This window comes from Camellia sinensis, chromosome 2 (assembly GCF_055761805.1).
Source record: "Camellia sinensis isolate YWXY chromosome 2, ASM5576180v1, whole genome shotgun sequence".
NCBI classification, from domain to species: domain Eukaryota; kingdom Viridiplantae; phylum Streptophyta; class Magnoliopsida; order Ericales; family Theaceae; genus Camellia; species Camellia sinensis.
Window position 1 is genome coordinate 159,859,569 of NC_138962.1, and position 19,222 is coordinate 159,878,790.

General features: G+C 37.0%; 1 protein-coding gene across 2 annotated transcripts; it reads right to left on the reverse strand.

The window, feature by feature from the left end:
- Positions 1 to 3,817: 3,817 nt before the first annotated feature.
- Positions 3,818 to 8,137, reverse strand: LOC114308222 (interferon-activable protein). 2 transcript variants are annotated; one of them, XM_082915981.1, is made up of 6 exons: positions 7,816 to 8,137; positions 7,659 to 7,714; positions 7,302 to 7,351; positions 6,690 to 7,211; positions 5,793 to 5,970; positions 3,818 to 4,243 (listed from the first exon to the last, which is right to left on the reverse strand). In XM_082915981.1, exons 1-6 carry the CDS (start codon positions 7,958 to 7,960, stop codon positions 4,079 to 4,081), a joined length of 1,116 nt encoding a protein of 371 aa, XP_082772107.1. In that variant the 5' UTR covers positions 7,961 to 8,137; the 3' UTR covers positions 3,818 to 4,078. The 2 variants fall into 2 exon arrangements, with proteins under 2 accessions (XP_082772107.1, XP_028109571.2); XM_028253770.2 differs by having other exon boundaries at positions 7,302 to 7,357.
- Between the last annotated feature and the right edge of the window lie 11,085 nt (positions 8,138 to 19,222).

The window sequence follows — 19,222 nt, forward strand, 5'->3', positions numbered from 1 at the left end:
TGCTCCAAAATGAGCAGACTTCATGCAAGCACCCCAATCAAAAACATGTAAAATGTCTCTCCATAGAAAGGAACATGAATTCAGATGTCACAATTGGAAGAAGATATTACATAGTCATCACATCACTAATTTGAGAATTTGGGAAGGAATTTGAAAATAAAAGAAAAAAAGTATATAAAAATAGATAAAATATAAGTATATTTTATTCACATTTCACCTACATTTTCCTTCTCTTTCCCAAATCTCTCCTCAAATCTCTCAACCAAACACAGCGTAAGGGAGATTAGAGGAAAAAAAACAACGCCAACTTATTACATATTAATGGGTGTTTAGGAAGGAAAAAAGTAGGTATACACCTAACATTTGGCATAATATACAAAATAATTGTCCTGAGACTTGAACCTATAACATCCAAATTATTAGACTAAGGTTTTGCCTAGAGGTGTAAAAATGACCCGTGGGCCGCCCAAAGTCTGCTCGCGGCCCGAGTGGACCTGGTCTGGCTAAGCCCGGGACTTTGGGCCTAGGCTGTCTATTTGGAAGCCTGGCTTGACCCGTCCCGGCCCAAAAATTTTCACCCCCCTTGCGAGCCTAGTTCAATCTGACCCCACCCCCGAACTACTCCTGCGCGCCTAACCCGTAACAAAATTCAAAAAATAAAAATTAAACAATTCAACTAGTCATTTCACTGTTTACTTGACCGTTTACACACCCAACGGCCCAAAATTTTCTTTTTGCAAATTAACCCCACTCCTCCCAAACTCCTATAAATACCACCCCTCTCCTATTTTATTTCTCACAAACAATCTCTCTCTCAATCTCTCAACTCTTTCAATTAATTTTGAAATCTCATACCTAAGTGTCAATTGCAATTGTGTAAGAAGAAACTAATTTTTATATTGCATTCACTAGTCGGTAACTTTAATTATTTAAATTAAATTTGTTAGTTACTCATTTTTTTACATTAATTATTTCTTAGCATATATTAGTTGTTATTGTTTACTCATTATTTAAATTAATTGTTAGTTCTTATATATTATTTTACTTACATTACTATTGATCATAATATTCTTAATGTTTATGTCAATATTGATGCATATATTACACAACATGAATCTGTTGATTCTCCTTCTAATATAACTAATAACCATCTTCTAACAACTGGATCATCATCTTGAAACACGATTAGTAGTGTTTGGGAGCATTTCGAAAGAATATCTGTAAATAATCCTGATGGTACAATTACTGTTAAAGCAAAATGTAAATATTGTTCACATTTACTTAGTGATACATCTGCATAGAGTACTAGTCATCTAAAAAGGTATTATAACAAACATTTACAAAATCAACAACTTGATATTAGAAGTCAAATGCAAACATTTGCAAACATTTTTATTGAGAGATTCATCATATAGTCATTTTTATATGATCCTATACGTGCACAGAATTATGTAATTGATTATATTATTAAAAAGAACAACATTTTACTACTAGTGAATGTCCCCATTTTTTAGAAATGATTCATGGAGATTTTGCACAGCAATATCAAGGTTTTTCAAGAAATACTACCAAATGTAGGATTTTAAAGAAATGTGAGGATATTAAAAGTGAATTATTTGACATCTTCAAAAATTTGAATGGAAGAGTTTGTTTAAAATCTGATCTGTGGTCAAATAATAGTTTAGAATATCAATGTATCACTGTACATTTTATTGATAATGATTGAAAATTAAATAAAGAATTATTTTATTTAGATTAGTTGAACTTCCATACACTCGTCATTCTCTTGGTGCAGAAATAAGAAATGTATTATATAAGTGGGTTTTGCAAAATAAAATATTTACCATTAATTTAGATAATGCAATATATTACAATAATACTATAGCCCATATGTATTTACCACTTGTTGATGGTGATTTATTTCAAGTTCGTTGTTGTACTCATATTTTAAACTTGATTGTTAAATAAGCTATACATATTATGTCTTCTGCTAATCGAATTTCAGAATACAGGAAAATTTGTCAACAAGAAGATATACCATTTAAAAAATTAATTTTAGATGTAGACAGTATTAAAGACAATTTGTAAACAAAGAAAAGTAATAGATTTATTCTTCACAAAAATATCAATAGGAGGAGTACTAACTCCCACAGAATTGAATTGGCACCAAGTAACCTTGTATAAAGATTTGTTTTTAATTTTTTATACTGCAACAAAATTATTTTCTTATATATACTTCACCATTTTGTTTTACATATATTAGTAAAAATAATGAAATTTTTTACAAATTATACGGGTAAAGAATTTTATGTAACTATTATTACTGCAACAAAAGGGAAAATTTAATAAATATCTTAATCCATTTCCTCATCTTTTAGATTTAGCCATCGTAATTGATCCTTGTAAAAATAGTTTATAAGAATTTTTAGAACGTATTTTCGCTAATAAACAACTTGCCTCTATTTTGATAAAATATAGAAAAATTATTTGAAGAATATAAGTGACTTGTAACTACAAATACATCTACACATACTACACCAACCTCATCTCGAAATGAAAGATTAAGTGTTTTTTCAGTAATAAAAAATAGAAAAATAACGTATAAGTACAAGTAGTTTTGAACTACAACGTTATTTAAAAAGTCAACCAATGGATGATTTTAAAGACTTTTGACATTCTAGATTGGTGGAAACAAAATGAAATAATGTGGCATGTACTTTCACAAATGGCGCGTGATATACTAACGTTCCTATTTTTTCGGTTGCTTCTGTAATAACTTTTAGTGTAGATAGATGAGTGTTGAGCGATTACCGCAGCAGGTTTTCTTGCCCAAATGGTTGAGGCATTGATGATATCCAGAGATCATATGCACACATGTGTTTAAAGCGAGTAAATTGTGAAAATGAGATCATAGTGAAAATGAGATAATTCAAAGTGAGTAAATTGTTCCAATGATTGATCAACAATTTGTTTTTTACTATTTCATTTTTTTTTTTTTTGGTATTAGATTATTTACAGTGATGCAATTGTTCTACCATCATCAATAATTTACATCTATTTTATTTAATGATTGTAATATATTGAATATAAAATTATTCATTTCAAAAGAACAAAATTACATAATTTCATACTTTTTTAGTTATAACCAACAAAACATAAGTCATACATAATTAAATTTAACTACCACTACACACAAAACAAAATGTTGGGCCTCGCAAGCTCTCGCCAAAATTCGGGCCAAGCTGGGCGGCCCAAAAAGTTAGGCCCAAGCCCAAGGGATATTCGGGCCTTGGGCGGGTTGAGCTCGAGCTGGGCGAGTGGGCCTGAACATTTTTTTTGTTTTTTCTACCAAATGTTATTATTTCCTACTAAAAAAGATATTGGGCCTTAAGCAAGCCATGGGCCGGGCTTCAAAATGATGGCTCAAGCCCCCCTAGGCCCACCCCAGGTAGCGAGCAGGTTTCAGGTTGCCCACAGGCCCTTTTTACACTCCTGAACATAACCAAATATCTCATTAATTTTAACTAAAATACTCTAATACAATTTTTTTTTTTTTGTTTTTTTACCCTTCATAAATAATCTATATATGTAACATATTTATCGTTTATTTTTTGTAAAAATAAATAAATAAATAAAGAAGCTCAGCTTGTAGCCTAGTCCTAATCTGAGTGGGCCTGGGCTCCTAGCCCGGCCCGGCCCGAAAATAAGGCTAGAGCCCACAAGTCTTGGGTGGGCCGGGCCGGAATTACACTCCTAGTTTTACCATTGAACCAATAAAACTGGAGAAATTTAAAAAAAAAAAAAAAAATGCCACAAATTATCGAGGTAAAACTATAACATTTTATTCACTGAACTTGGTTTCGAGTACAATTATAGAGCAATTAGAAATCTTAATTACAGTTTTTCTTCTCGAGACCAAATGAATCGGAAAAAAAAACGAATGTAAATGTTCTAATTTAACAAGAAGAAATATGAACGAATGATGGAGACTACCAATGGAATGAAACAGATAAGTTTTAAGGGTAAAAATGAATTGAAAGAATTGAGTTTTGAGGTTCAAAAGCTTATTACTGTGTTTTTAGGTAGAAAGAGTGCAAGGCTTTAAAAACCAGAAAACATCCAAAGTTCTTGCTTCTTTTTCTGCAGCAATAGAAGCACTTTTTACACGAGTATTATCGTCTGCAGGTTCCTCCTTTCTTAACTCTGTATTGCTCTGCTCCAGCTCTTGAAGGATTCCCCTTTCCTAATAGATCAACAATTTACACAAACAGCAATCAGTAAATACTGTTGTTCCAAAAAATATAAAGGACCTTCCAAAAAATCACAAAATTCAATGCATTTGTACGAAAATCAATACACTATATAACATTTTCACATATTTTCAAGACATTTTTTACAAACTTTCCAACATTAAACAATGCCTATGGTGCACTTGTTAGCATTTGCCGAAAAAAAGAATTGCAAATATTGATGTTTCCATCGATGTGGGATATCATGTAAGCCAATTAGGAATCAAGTCAACCACTACTGGTAAATTGAGCTTAAACATTTTGGGTCATATCTCTTCAAGTTATTGGGCCAATAGGTTAACGAAACCCTGGATGTGTGTAACCACCCGCTAGCCTCGCATATTGAGCGAAGTAGCGACTCGAATCTAAGGGTGTTGCATACTACTACAGGAGGGCTTGAGCATTTTGGGTCACGTTGGGAACACAAATATTGGGTAATTTGGTTGGAGAGGAATACTAGAGCTTTTTAAGTCCAACGTAGAAGAGATTGCAGAGATTTGTTATTTCTCCTCTTTTTGGGCTTCAGTATCTTCTCTATTCGAGGGAACTATTTTGGTTTTTATTTCTAGGGTTAATATTCTTTTCCTTCTCTTTGTGGTGAGCTTCTTGTACTACATAATTTCGTAATGATCCGGAAAAAAGTTCTGCCTAATTCAAGAGAGGCAGAGATAATTGAAGTCTGCTTATTCACATCTTGATTGCCTATGGATAAAGGAAAAAGAAAAATGCAAGGAGAAAAGGGTAAATGATCAAAAAGCTTGTGCTAAAATAAGCGCACAACTCAAATCATTACCATAGTGAGAATCACCAAAAGCAATTTCAAAAGTTCAAAAGCATTTTCACTCTGGATTCTGTTTTGTTATGGATTTAAAAGCTTAAAAGCATTTCTAAACAGTGCAAACGACTTTCCCAGATATGTAACAATTCCTTTTTCCTGATAAACAAGGTAAATATCATTACAGAGCAAAAGTCGAAGTATGTGAAATAAAAATTTTGACCGTCACCTAGTGGGAACTTATAAAAAAGTGAGCGTCTACCACAGCAAATAGACTAGAAACACCATATATAAATTCCCCTTCTTAAAAGGTTCAAACAAAGAAATTGTCAGTGATCATATCAGTTTGATCTTTCTTAGAATATGATATCAGAGCATCTTCCTTGAAAGTTCAAACAAATGAATAGTTGGGCCTGTTCTGTATTATTTTTGTTATCTTCGTTTTTGTTTTTGTTTTTGTTTTTGTGTGTGTGTGTGTGTGTGTTTTCAGAAACAAGAACAATATAAAGTTTGAAAACACCAATCATTTTGAAAACTGTTTGGTGTTTCATAAAAACTAGGTATTTTCTATGTATTTGGACAACGAAAACCATGCCAAACAATATTTTATGTGTAACTATGTCATTTCCTGCTCTGTCAATTATTTAATCTTCCTTTCCTATCCTCCTTTGACCCAAGCACACAACAAAGAATAACAAAACAAAAGAGGGAGCCTATTCACTGCATACCGGCAGAGGCCTGGGTCTGGAAGCTTTGAGAGGGACAGATTTGCCGGGTCCATGAGTAGCCGAAAAACATTGAGGAGAGGGGGGACAGGTTCGAATTTGCAACAAATTATCCCCCTCCTTGCGCTTTATATTCTTCAAATCCACGGAGATTGGAATGTTTTCTGTCTCATCCGCTCTCCTGCACACAACATACTAAAAAATTCAATCACCTACAAGAAAAAGAGAGAAATAAAAGCGATCCTCAATTGGTAGTTACTAGCTATTATCTTTGTTTAAGTAGGGCTTTTAAAAGACTATTGAGGAGACACAGAAGATAATCCTCTTTTGGTAGGTACAAATCACATAATCATGACTGCTTGCACAGATTGAAAATAATGTGTACCCCCCAATGGCTCCTCTTCTTCCTATTAGGATCTCCATGCAATACATCATATACATTTGTGCAGATTAATTGAATTTTTTCTATCATTTAAACTGCCTGAATATAGGGCTGAGTGTTTTCCAAGTGAGTTCCATTATAATTATTCAAGATCATGCAGATGGAGATGGACCGATGAAAGCTCTAAGTCTATAGTATTGTGATTAAAATAATCAAACAACCATTCATTTCTCATTGACTTTACAAAATACTCTGGAATGTGATCAACCAGATAATAGTCAAGAGCCTTCTATTTGTCAGTTTTCAATTACAAGTTTCTCCCAAAGAAGTACTCCACTCCAAATTAAACAAAATGTAGATCATAACCATCAATTTTATCAATCTTCATTCATTTGTGGAAATTGAACATATTTTGGTTAAAGTACTAAAACAGTCTTCAAATTATAGGGGGGTGTGTGTGTTGCAAGTTTTAGATACATCATGAATTGTGCTATTGTTGAAATGAGAGAGGGACTTACTTCTTCCTTCTCAACTTCTCCTTGACAGTGCTCTTCTCCATAGTCTCACATTTCTCTTTGCTTACTTCAAGCAATGGCTTCCTCTCCTTCTCCCTCTCATCCACCACCTCCCCCAAATTATCACCACCACATTCTTTTCCCTCTTGTTTCTTCACCGCCACCGGACTCTTCTTCACATTTGATCTCTCCGAATTCTCTTTTTCTTTTGTCCTCATGGCCAATCTCTTCAACTCGTTGCAAAATTCCGATATCTGATTCATTATATCCCGTCCTCCAAACAGATTTCGTGCTGATAACGTACTTTTCAGCCGTGGCATCTCTTCCTTTTGCACAGAATTATCAATCTGCTTCTTCTCTGCACTTGATTTGATTGTTGCTTTCATGATGTTGTACTGGCGACTTGGAGTAGTAGAGAAATTAGGGTTTTGATTCTCTCCATCTTCAACAAATCTCTCACATTCGGAGTTTTTGTTTGATGAAATTGAAGGTTGAACAAGCCCCCTTCTCTTCAAATTAGCATCTCTGTATAAAAAATAAGAGTCAACTTTTTAACATAAAGATGCAGAAAGTGAATTGGGTTTGATTGTTAAAAATCAAGTGGTTTGTTAGTACCTTCTATTTCGATCACCAAGTGGAAGGATCTCAGAAACACTAGCTGACCTCTGAAACTTCACAGAACAAAGCAAAAAAATAAAGAAAAGGAATAATTAAAAAAACCAGACAGTTACAATAGAGCATTAATCCCCTGTTTGGTAGCTGGCAAAGTGCAGGAAAAGAAAACAAAGTAGGATTTTGAACCCAAAATTTTCCCCTTTTCATAATTGCCTCAGTTCAGTGGAATTTTCATTACCCCAAGTCAACTGAAAAACCAAACGGACGAATCTGGGCATTTTCTTCTCTTTTCCTGCATTTTCTTGGAAACCAAACAGGAACAGAAGAAAATTGTACAAGAAATTCAAGAATTGGAACCTTTGAAGGAGGTGTGGATTTGAGGAAATCTTCAACTGTCTTTGGATGATTGCAATCTGCAACAACAAGATGACGAAAATGCGTGATTAAAAACATGGGAATTAAATTCTAAACTAAAATGTTGGTATAGAATGGGTAGAGATATATGGTATCATACCAGGTCTGCAGAACCAAGCTTCATCATCAACAGATTGATCTGGAGCAGAGAAATCTAACCATTTGGGAGCATTGATGTGCTCATACAGATCGTCCTCTACAAATACCGAATTTATGCTTTTCCAATCGATCTTGGCTGGCTCCATTTTACACCCACACAGAGATAGAGAGAGCTGAACAAGAACACTGTTGTTCAAAACAGAATTCACAAAGATTTATATATATGTATATATATAAATACAGAGATTGTATAGAACACAGCTAACACAGAATTGAACAGAGAGAGGGAGAGAGAGGGGAAACGTTAGTGGTGAGAGCGAGACAATGAGCCGTTGAGGGGAGGGGATTTATTAATTTTTCGACCGTTGGAGACTTGTCATTTATTTTAGTTTTTTTATATTTTATTTGTGTTTTTGGACTTTTTGAGGCTTCGGCTTCCTCTCCTTCTTCGGATCCAAGTGATCCGGGCAGTCAGACGGGAGTAAGGATTGCATCAAGCATCACCCACCTATAATCACTACACTTCTTTTTTTTTTTTTTTTTTTTTTTTTGTTGTTGTTGTTGTTGTTGTTGTTGTTTTAACGGTGTGTTTGGATTAAGAATTTAAAAAAAAAAATTAAGTAAAACATGAATAAAATATATTTATCACACTTCTTCTTCTTCTTCTTTTTTTTTTTTTTTTTGTTGTTGTTGTTGTTGTTTTAACGGTGTGTTTGGATTAAGAATTTAAAAAAAAAAAAAAGTAAAATATGAATAAAATATATTTATATTTTACTTAATTTCACATATGTTTTCACTTTCTCTTTCCAAATTCCTTCACAAATCTTTCAATCAAGCACAAGCTTTTAATTTCTATTATATTTTTCAAAGTATCAATGAAAAAAAAGGGAAGAATTATTACTTACAAAATCACTCAAATGAAACAAATGCAAGAGAAATTGCTATTTTGTTATTCCTATTATTATTATTATTATTATTATTATTGAGAATTTACAAATCTTTCCAAAATAATTGCGAATTTATGAAAAATTTTATGATTTAATTATTAAAATTGATAAAGTATGCACTAAATTGAATTTTTTGTTTTTCAATTTCCCCTATTTTTTCCACCTTAATATTTGCAAACGATGTACGCTTTTTATTCTTATTTTAATAAACTTTTTTTTTTTTCGTTATGAGAAATGAAATAAGAGAAAATTGTTGCAAAATCCAATCTAAGGAAGGTATAAGGTATTAGATCTATTGAATATTTTTTGTTAGCGAAAGGTCTAGCATTTGTGAAATAGTTTGGTGAGAAATCCTTTCATTAATTTTGGAGGACATTTTGTTTTCAATTTTACCTTTTAATTGTTGATTTTTGTTTTATCTATTGACTTTTCGTTGACTATTTGTTCAAATTTATATCTATCTATTCAAATTATTTTCTATCTGTTCAAATTTATATCTATCTGTTGAATTTTTTTCCCTATCTATTCAAAATCTGTGGGTTTCTCTCCCTATCTGTTTAAAATTTGTGGATTTCTTTTTCTCAATCTATTTAAAATATGTGAGTTTCTTTCTCTATCTGTTTAAAAAATACAAAGGTTTGATCTATTTGTTGAAAATTTCACAAACTTTTTTCAATCTATTGGAATTATCCAATGCAACAACAACACACTAACAAATCTCTCTCTCTCTCTCTTCCTCCCTTTCTTTCATTATCATCACCATCATCATCTGATCACCAGAAGAATAAATTTTATATGTTTTTATCTATTGCAATACCAAGCCAAACCAAACCTTTATCTGTTCAAATTTTTTGGATAAAAAATAGATAAAAAAAACACAAAATAAATTTTTGAACAGATAAAAAATAGCTCGATCATCATCATCCAATTAGTCTATCTCGAAATGTCTAGATCTGTCTTTGAAATGTGCAGATTTGTCCTCGTCACCACTTCGGAATGTCTAGATTTTCGAAGCTGAACTCAGATCTCACATTGGGAGTAGTATGTTCAGATTTGATTTAACTCCTCATTATTGAGCTTATCATATAAACCACACACAAGGGCTCGAAGATCGGTTTCAAACAATATTATTTCTAGAACCGAAAGCTTCAATGACTTCGAATTTTCAGGTATTGAGCAAGTACAAAGAGATTTGAAGAACACATCCTTTTTGCAAAGGCTAGGGTTTTGGCAGTAGCCTTCCAACGGTGAAGGCTAGGGTTTTGTCACTCAAATCTAATATCGAGGGGGCAACAACGAAGTAGATGACAGTAGTGTGGCTTCAAATGATAAGACTTGAGGAGAGAACGAGGAAGAGCATGAGAGAAATCCAAGAGCAAGAAAGGAAGTGGGAGTTAAGGCTAATGGAGGAGTGACGGACAATGGAGATGGGGGCAGAGGAGGAGGAGAAAAGGTTGTAGGAGAATAGGATAGGGTTTGGGGTGGCATGGAGTGGTTTGAATCTGATAAATTAGACGAAGCTAATATGAACTCTGCAACGAAGGTGTGGTCCGTTGATAGTGGTCATATAGTGGCGACAAAGCAAGGAGTAGCGGCGAAGAGATCAAGGACGTCGATTTGTAAGTTTGCAATAACGAGAGCGAGAGAAAAAGTAAGGATATATGAAGGAATAAAAGCGAGAGGCGAAAGTGGAGGGATATTTTGGTCATTATATGATAACTTGTTCTTATGAACAAAATAAATTAGCGCCTGAACCTTTGGGTAAGAAAAATTCAAACTTAGAGTTTTGGCCCAAGTGCCCATGAAATAATTTTTGATAGATATATAACTAACTAACTAGGCTAGAAGAGCCTTTGGGCTCAACCCAATTGTGTAGCTCACCATTGCTAATTAGCCCATATTAGAGTTTCTCTATAAATAAATAAATAAAAAAAAGGGTAAATTACAAAAATATTATTTGAGGTTGGCTTAAAATACGAATCACCTTATATGATTTTAGAAATTACATTACACTCCTTAAGATTTCTAATTTCGTGATAAATGATCTTTTTTATTAATAAATCATCAAGTCAATTAATAATTTTTAATGATGTTAGAAATATATTTTAATTAATAATTCAGATAATTTTATTATTATATAGGAAAGTAATTAAGAATTTTATTTTTAGTTAATTCTATTAAATAAAAAATTCTACCGAAAGAATATTTATAATTTTTTAAATCATAAAAGACAATCTGTATTTTAAACCAATCTTAAAAATGTATTTATAATTTATCAAAAAAAAAAAAAAAACATGCTAAGACAAAGACGAGGTTGGCAATATTTAGCAACCTCAAAGTCTCACCTCTCAATCCCTATCTATTCTTATGCTGTTATGATTGTATTATATTCCAATAAAAGAGAGTACTGATAAATCATCTAAGGGTCTTTAGATGACACCACGTGTCATTAAAGACTCACCTCTTCTTTTACAGGATCAGTGAATCAGCTCAAAATCATACACATTTGATGTTCATCGATCATGAACATGTGGGGGTTTTTTTTTTTTTTTTTTTTTTTTTGAATTAATTGTGCGAACATCGCTACCACCACTGAATATCATTTCAATAAGTTTCAGGATGTATTTATAATTTATTCATAATTAAAATTTTAAACTTTTTTTTATTAAAATGTAATAATTTTGTAAGAGTACCATTCAAGTTATTCATTTTAGATTATCTTTTTATTTTATTTGAGTCACATTACTTCTTATTTAACTTGTATTACTTTTCTATCACATTGCATAATTTTATAAAAAAAAAAATCAAAAAATATATTTATTTAAATCATCTCAAATAACCCCTAAGTGTAATAATTTTCCTATCCTTTTTTCATTCCAAGTAGCTATTCCTAAGTTTGGAGTAATTATTCATTATAAGCTACGAGACCTTCACGTGGTCATGCCACAAATTAATAACCAATGCATTTACGAGACCTTCACGTGATCATGTCACAAATTAATAGCCAAGATTGATTTGTGTAACTATAACACAGTGGACAGTAAAAAAAAAAAAATTCTAATTTATATCACAAAAGAAAAGTAAATAGATTTTCTTGAAGTATTACCTAATAGAGTTTATTACACTTTATATTTCTAAATTATAGTTAAATTGAGTCTATTAAATTCTTAAAATATATAAATCAAAGTTTATTTAATTTCTAAATTATCAATTCAATCCATTAAGTCCCTAAGTATTTAATTCAAACTTATTTAGTTATTGAAAGGATATAAATTAAATGTAAGCCCATAAGACCATCTCCAACGGTGCATCAAACCATGCATCAGATTTGAAATTTGATGAAAAAGTGACTTTTTCAAGCTCCAATGGTTTTACCAATTTGATATATATCAAAATGAGAATGGAACAAACATTTCATCAAACTGAGGACAAACTCTGTATATCAGTATTTCACTGTGCTTGCCCGTTGGGGTGGGCCAACCGGTCAACCAACCGAATGTCCGGCCGGTTGACCCATCGGTCGACCGGTTCCCTTTCAAATAAGTAGGTTCAAACCGGTCAAAAAGATTCAAACAGGTAAAAAAAAAAAAAAAATTAGACTTACCAGTTGACCCACCGGTCGACCCTTCCCTTTTGATGCACGGTTGGAGCAAGCCATATCAGATTGAGAAAATTGACTTTTTTTTACTCAAATTTGGTGAAAAATTTTGTTCACCGTTGGAGATGCTCTATGTATTATAAATTAGTTAAAATAACCTTATCTAGTTAAAATTTTATTTATAAAAATAAAAAAAAATAAAAACCTTAAATTCGTATTTTATATTTGAAAAGTGGGTATCATTTTTTATGGTGAATTTATTTTATAAGGGTAAGGGTAATTATTTATAATATTTTCTTATTTATATTTTATAATGGCTATTTACTTGACTTTATCTAGTATTATATGTCAAATTTCGTTTATAATTTTTAATTGATTATAATTATGTTTTTTACAAAGTTTTTGTTATAACTTAATTAATCTATTATTTTGTTCTATTATCATTTGTAACGAAATATTATTATTTAAATTATCTAATTATATTTCTTCAATATATCTAATACTCATATAATTTTGTTGGCAAAACTAATAAACCAGACTATAATACTAATTTAAGATTTTTCTTAATAAAATCTTAATTAGGTAAAATCTTTTATAATTTATAATACTTATGGTCATATATTTTATTTTTGTAATCATTTCATAAACTAAATAGATTTGAATTAAATGCTTTAGAGATTTAATAGATTTAATCGATAATTTAATAACTAAATAGACTTTAAATTATATATTTTAGGAATTGAGTAGACAATTTGACTATAGTTTAAGGATATAATATTATTTGTGCATAGTAAGGTGATGTTTGATACCCTGATTCAACAATTAAAACTGATTATATTAAGTAAAATCAATTAAGCCAGTTTGATCACTTAAAAATAAAAGTAACTCTTAAATGTAGGTTAAAACTTAAAAGAAACTTATTTGATAAGAAAATTACTTAATTCTAACTGAATTTATAAATATCTATACATAAGTATCAACATATATCGTTATGACCTCATAACATCCGGCATCATCACTATGGCTGCCACCTCCATCACCGCTACTACTACGACTTCCACGACCATCACCGTCATCACCATTGTCATTATTATTATAAATGTCATTATCATTTCACTACCACCACCATAATCGTTATTACTGCTACCACCAACACTACAATAATTACTGAGAGGGTAATTTTTGGGAAAAACTGGGCCGAGCTGCGAGTTGGGCTTTAAGGCCCAGAAAAGCGAAGGACTAAGTAAAAAAGGCCGTATTGAATACTCCGGCCTAGAAGGCAAGGTTACTCCGGCCTTGGGGAGACAAAGTTACTTCGGCCCAAGGAGGTGAGTTTATTCCGGCTCAAGAAAGGATAGTTGCTTCGGCCCAAGGAGGAGTAAAGCTACTCCGGTCCAGAGGCAACTCGGAGTTAGGCCGGTCTCATTGTTAGTCCGGTCGCGACATACTCTGGTTAGGTCAGTCAGAACTTGCTACTTGGAAGTTTGATCTAATCGCACCAAGGTTGAACAAGGGCAGCCGAAGTAATGAGTTAGTAGAGAAGACCGAGCTAAGGATAGTTCGGCCTTCTATGTGGCTCAGCATAGCTAGTGTTATTTCGGTCATGTGGTAGTTCGGCCATGGAGAAAACCATCCCACTTGGTTTAAGCAGTGGGGGAGGGTGTAAAAGGATAAGCATTATCCTTAGGAGAATGAATCCTAGGAGGACTCTACATGGAGAAGTACAAGTCCTACTAGGATTGTGCCACGGGAAACTTATAAAAGCTCACAAGCATCACCTTGGAGGAGGTAATTGAACATAATCTTTCTGAGAACTTAGAGCTTTGTCTACTTGTCGAGTTTTCTGACTTAGGCATCGGAGAGGTTTCCGGCACACACCCGCCGGCTAGCTCACGTTTGTGTTTTCAGGTGATAAAGCGACGTCGTACGGAGAAGCGTGGACTTGGTCAACAGGATTATACGAGGAGAATTATTTCCTCCCCGTACAATTGGCGCCGTCTGTGGGAAGAACAGACAAGAACAAAAAACCTCTTGACTAAGCTTCTCCTTTTCTCATTCAATGGCACACATTGAAGACTTGCCGCAGTCCGCCGTCGACGGACTAACTCCAGAGGGGGGCGCAAGGCGCGAAGGATTACCCTCTGTCCCTCCTATGGCGGATCTGGAGCCCCAACAACATAACTCCAGGAGGGGTGGCAGGGGAAGGCGAAATAGCAGCCCTCGTCACTCTCAGAGTCCTGACAGGCAAAGGAGGAGGATTGATCCTCAAGCCCTGGAAGATCGCGTGAAGGAACAAGATGAACTAATTCGAAGGATGGCGGCGGACATGGAGGCCTTGAAACGCCAGATGAAGACCAAAGATGTGGCGACAGGAGAGGGACGCAAGCACAAGACGCCCCCTCGCCACTCAGAGAATCGTAGTAGGAATACTACGCCCTCCCAAGGAGAGAACAGAAGCCTCAGGACAGGCGACACTCACTCCTTGTCCTCAAGGACTCGTCACTCTAGGTCTGAGAGGACGAGATCCGAAAGATCATACACTGAGGGAAGCACGTATTGGCCTTCACATTCACACCAAACCAGATCCAGACAAACCGAGCTACCCAGGTCATCCGACTTACGAACCGTGCTAGAAGAAAAAGCACGATGCAAGGAGGATGCCAGGGCAAGGGATCCACACCGAGTTTCGGCCTTACAACGGTTGGCTCCTCGGACGCACGGAAGCGTCGAGGTTGGAATGCCAATACCGCGACCGGCCTACGAACCAACGGACAAGGCATTGGCAAGACTACAGACTTCGCCGTTTGTCCCAGCGATCGAAAACGCTCCCCTACCATCAGGCTTCCTTCAGCCGAAGTTCAATACATATGAAGGGAAGACGGATCCGTATTCTCACCTGAGCCACTTTCGCCAAGTCATGGATGTGTACAGGCGAAACGAGGCCCTAATGTGCATACTCTTCCCATCAAGCCTGGGCGACTTAGGCCTGACTTGGTTCGAAAAACTCCCAGAGGGCAGCATAGCCTCCTGGGCCCAATTGGCAGAAGCATTCGTAACAAGGTTTCGGACAAATACTAAAACACCGGTGGAGATAGACCAGTTACTCTCCATCGACATGGGTGAGAAAGAAACCCTCAGATCTTACAACAGTCGCTACTGGGAGACATTCAACCAGATTGGAGACTGCCCCACCAATCTAGCCATTGCGCAATATAAAAGAGGCCTACCAGTAGGAAACCGACTAAGGGATTCAATTACCATGACGCCACCCCTCACCATGGAGGCCCTGATGGAGAGAGTGCATCAGCACATCAGGGTAGAAGAGGATGGCGCACGTGCAAAGGCGAAATCTAGCGCTACCATACTACCAGAAAAGAAGACCTCAGCAAAGGTCAATACAGTAGATAGACAGAACAAAAACGGGCGTGGCAGACGAGATAACGGAGAAGACCCAGACAAAAGATGGTTGAGAATCCGCACTGCCATAACAACGGTGTTCAAAAAACCAATATATCGGATTCTGAGCGAAATCAAAGACAAGCCTTTTGTCAAGTGGCCAGCCAAGCTAGGGGAAGGTCAGAAGAATTACGATGACAGATCACGGTGCACCTTCCACAAAGAAAAGGGGCACCGAACTGAGAATTGCACGCCACTAAGACAGCACTTGGAAGAATTGGTGGCAGCAGGCCACTTGGATGAATACATTGAAGGAGGAGTACAGCCGGCCCCCCAAGATCATAATGACCATCCCAATGGAATGCCAAACGATGCACCACCTCAAGGCATTATCAATGTAATTCATGGAGTTTTTGAACCTGAGCGCGTATGCGAGCTTAGAGGTTCGATCAAGAAGGCTGAGCACTTTAGGGAAATATTGAGTGCCCAACCTGCCATCAAGAAGGGAAGGACAGAGGCAACAAACGTCATGACCTTTTCAGATAAGGACTTAGAACGAATTTACTGCCCCCATAATGATGCCCTGGTCGTCACTCTCCGAGTCAAGGATTTTGACGTCAAGCGGATTCTGATTGACCAGGGTAGTTCATGTGAGATCATGTATTACGACACATTCAAGCAACTAAAGTTGCAAGACAAAGACTTGGCACCTGCAGTTTCTCCCCTGATTGGATTCAACTCCATGCCAGAGTGGCCTGTCGGCAAAATAATCCTTCCAGTCAGAGCAGGAAGTGTATCAAAACAGGTGGAGTTCTGGGTATTGAAGGTCCCCTCCACCTACAACATCATCCTGGGCAGAACATGGCTGCATGCCATGCGTTCGGTAGCGTCATCATACCATCAGGTAATGCGGTTCCCCAATGACGCCGGTATAATTGAAGAAGTCTATGGCGATCAGATCATGTCAAAACAGTGCTTCGCCACAGCGAATGGAAGCCGAGCTGCCAAAGGATACGTTCATTCGGTGGAAGAGCCAGAGAGTAATGAACTATTCGCTGACGTCGGCAAAGAGGCTGATCAGAAAGCGGTGGAAGACTTGGTGGAGGTAAAAATAGATGAGAAGAACCCGGATAAGTTCTTCTTGCTTGGCTCATCTTTGTCCAGCGCTGAGAGATTAGAGGTCTTGGAATTCTTGACCTCTAATATCGAAGTGTTTGCCTGGACACCTTACGACATGCCAGGCATTGATCCAAACTTCATTAGTCACCAACTCAATGTCCACCCATCCGCCAGACCAGTCATTCAACGCACACGCAGATCGGCACTCCACCACGCCGAAATAGTGGCAGAAGAGGTAGGCAACCTACTGGAGGCAAGAGCAATAAGGGAAGTGCACTACCCAAGATGGATCTCCAACACCGTCGTAGTGCCAAAAAAGAATGGTAAATGGCGTGTCTGCGTCGACTACAAAACGGTCAACAAGGCGTGCCCAAAAGATAGCTTCCCCCTTCCAAGGATAGATCAACTGGTGGACCTAACGGCAGGGCATAACCGACTTAGCTCTTTGGATGCATACAGAGGCTACCACCAGATCGCCATGCATGAACCAGACCAGGAGGTCACATCCTTCACAACACCGAGGGGGTTATATTGCTACAAGGTCATGCCCTTTGGCCTAAAGAACGCAGGGGCGACATTCCAAAGGATGGTCACCAAGATGTTTGAACCATTGTTAGGCAGAACAATGGAGGCGTACATCGACGACATGGTGGTCAAAAGCAAGGATGAGAATGACCATCTGAAAGACTTAGGCGAGATGTTCCAGATCCTGAAGAAACACAAGCTACGCCTCAATGCGTCCAAATGCGCATTCGGAGTTGGATCTGGCAAATTCTTGGGCTTCCTGGTGACCAACCGAGGTATAGAAGCCGACCCCTCTCAGATCAAAGCAATCCAGGAGTTGGAGAGACCAAACTCTGTCAAAGAAGTGCAGCATCTTACTGGTATGGCGGCTGCACTCAACCGGTTCATAAGCAGATCGTCGGACAGACTACGACCGTTCTTCCAAGCATTAAAGGCCAAGTTTGAGTGGGATGAAGAATGCGACCGAGCTCTGGAAAGCTTGAAGGAATACATGTCTTCCCCACCACTACTTGTTACTCCAGTACCTGGTGAAGAACTCTTTTTGTACCTAGCAGTCTCTCAACACGCAGTCAGCGCAGTGTTGGTTCGTGCAGAAGGAATACAACACTTGCCCATCTTTTATGTCAGCAAGACATTGTTGGGAGCCGAAACAAGGTACTTACCATTGGAGAAACTAGCATTAGCATTAATGATGGCATCCAGAAAATTGGCGCACTACTTTCATGCCCACACCATAGTCGTCCTCACGGCCTTTCCACTAAAAGCTCTGTTTGAAAGGGCGAATTTTAGTGGGCGAATTTTGAAGTGGGCGGTGGAGTTGGGACAATTCGACATCAAATTCCAACCCAAGACAGCAATAAAAACCCAATCTTTGGCGGACTTCGTCGCGGAATTTACTCCTGGAAGTCATCATATCTGCCCAGTCGACCTGACTGACACAACCGAACTAGGGACGGAAGTTGACGCCGGAATAGCGCAACCCCTAGTGGAAGGTAGTCCAACCGAACTAGGGACGGAAGTTGACGCCGGAATAGCGCAACCCCTAGTGGAAGGTAGTCCAACCGAACTAGGGACGGAAGTTGACGCCGGAATAACGCAACCCCTAGTGAAAGGTAGTCCATCAAGCACAAAGGCAGACTACATTAAGGACCACAAGGAAGAGACGAACAAAGGCTCACCAGCAGTTCAAACAGAGGACGAAGGGCAGACAGCCAATATGGACTTTGAAGAAAACACCATCCTTGACCCCACGGCATCGTCTGACCCTTCCACCTGCTGGAAACTATTCGTTGGAGAGATGTGGAAGCTCTTTGTGGATGGAGCATCCAACCGACATGGTGCAGGGCTTGGCATAGTCCTCATCTCTCCAGACGGCCTGGTTATAGAGCAAGCAATCAACCTTGGCTTCCCAGCATCCAACAATGAAGCGGAGTATGAGGCGCTTCTCGCAGGACTCAAGTCGGCACACTTCATGAAAGCAACCGAACTAATGGTGTACAGTGACTCACTGCTGGTGGTAAACCAAATTTCTGGCGAATACGAAGCAAAGGATGACAGAATGGCCAAGTACCAAGAGCTAGTCAGAACGGAGATCAAGAAGTTTGATGTGGTAAGGATAGAACAAATTGGCAGGGAGGAAAACAGCCGAGCGGACGAGCTAGCAGGCCTTGCCTCAATGGCAGATACATCAATCCCTCATCCATTACTCGTCGACTTCTTACCAAAACCAAGCATAGAAGACCCCGAAGCAGAAGAAGTATATTGCGCAGAATTAGGGCCCTCTTGGATGGATCCCATAATCCTGTTCCTAAAAGACGGCATCC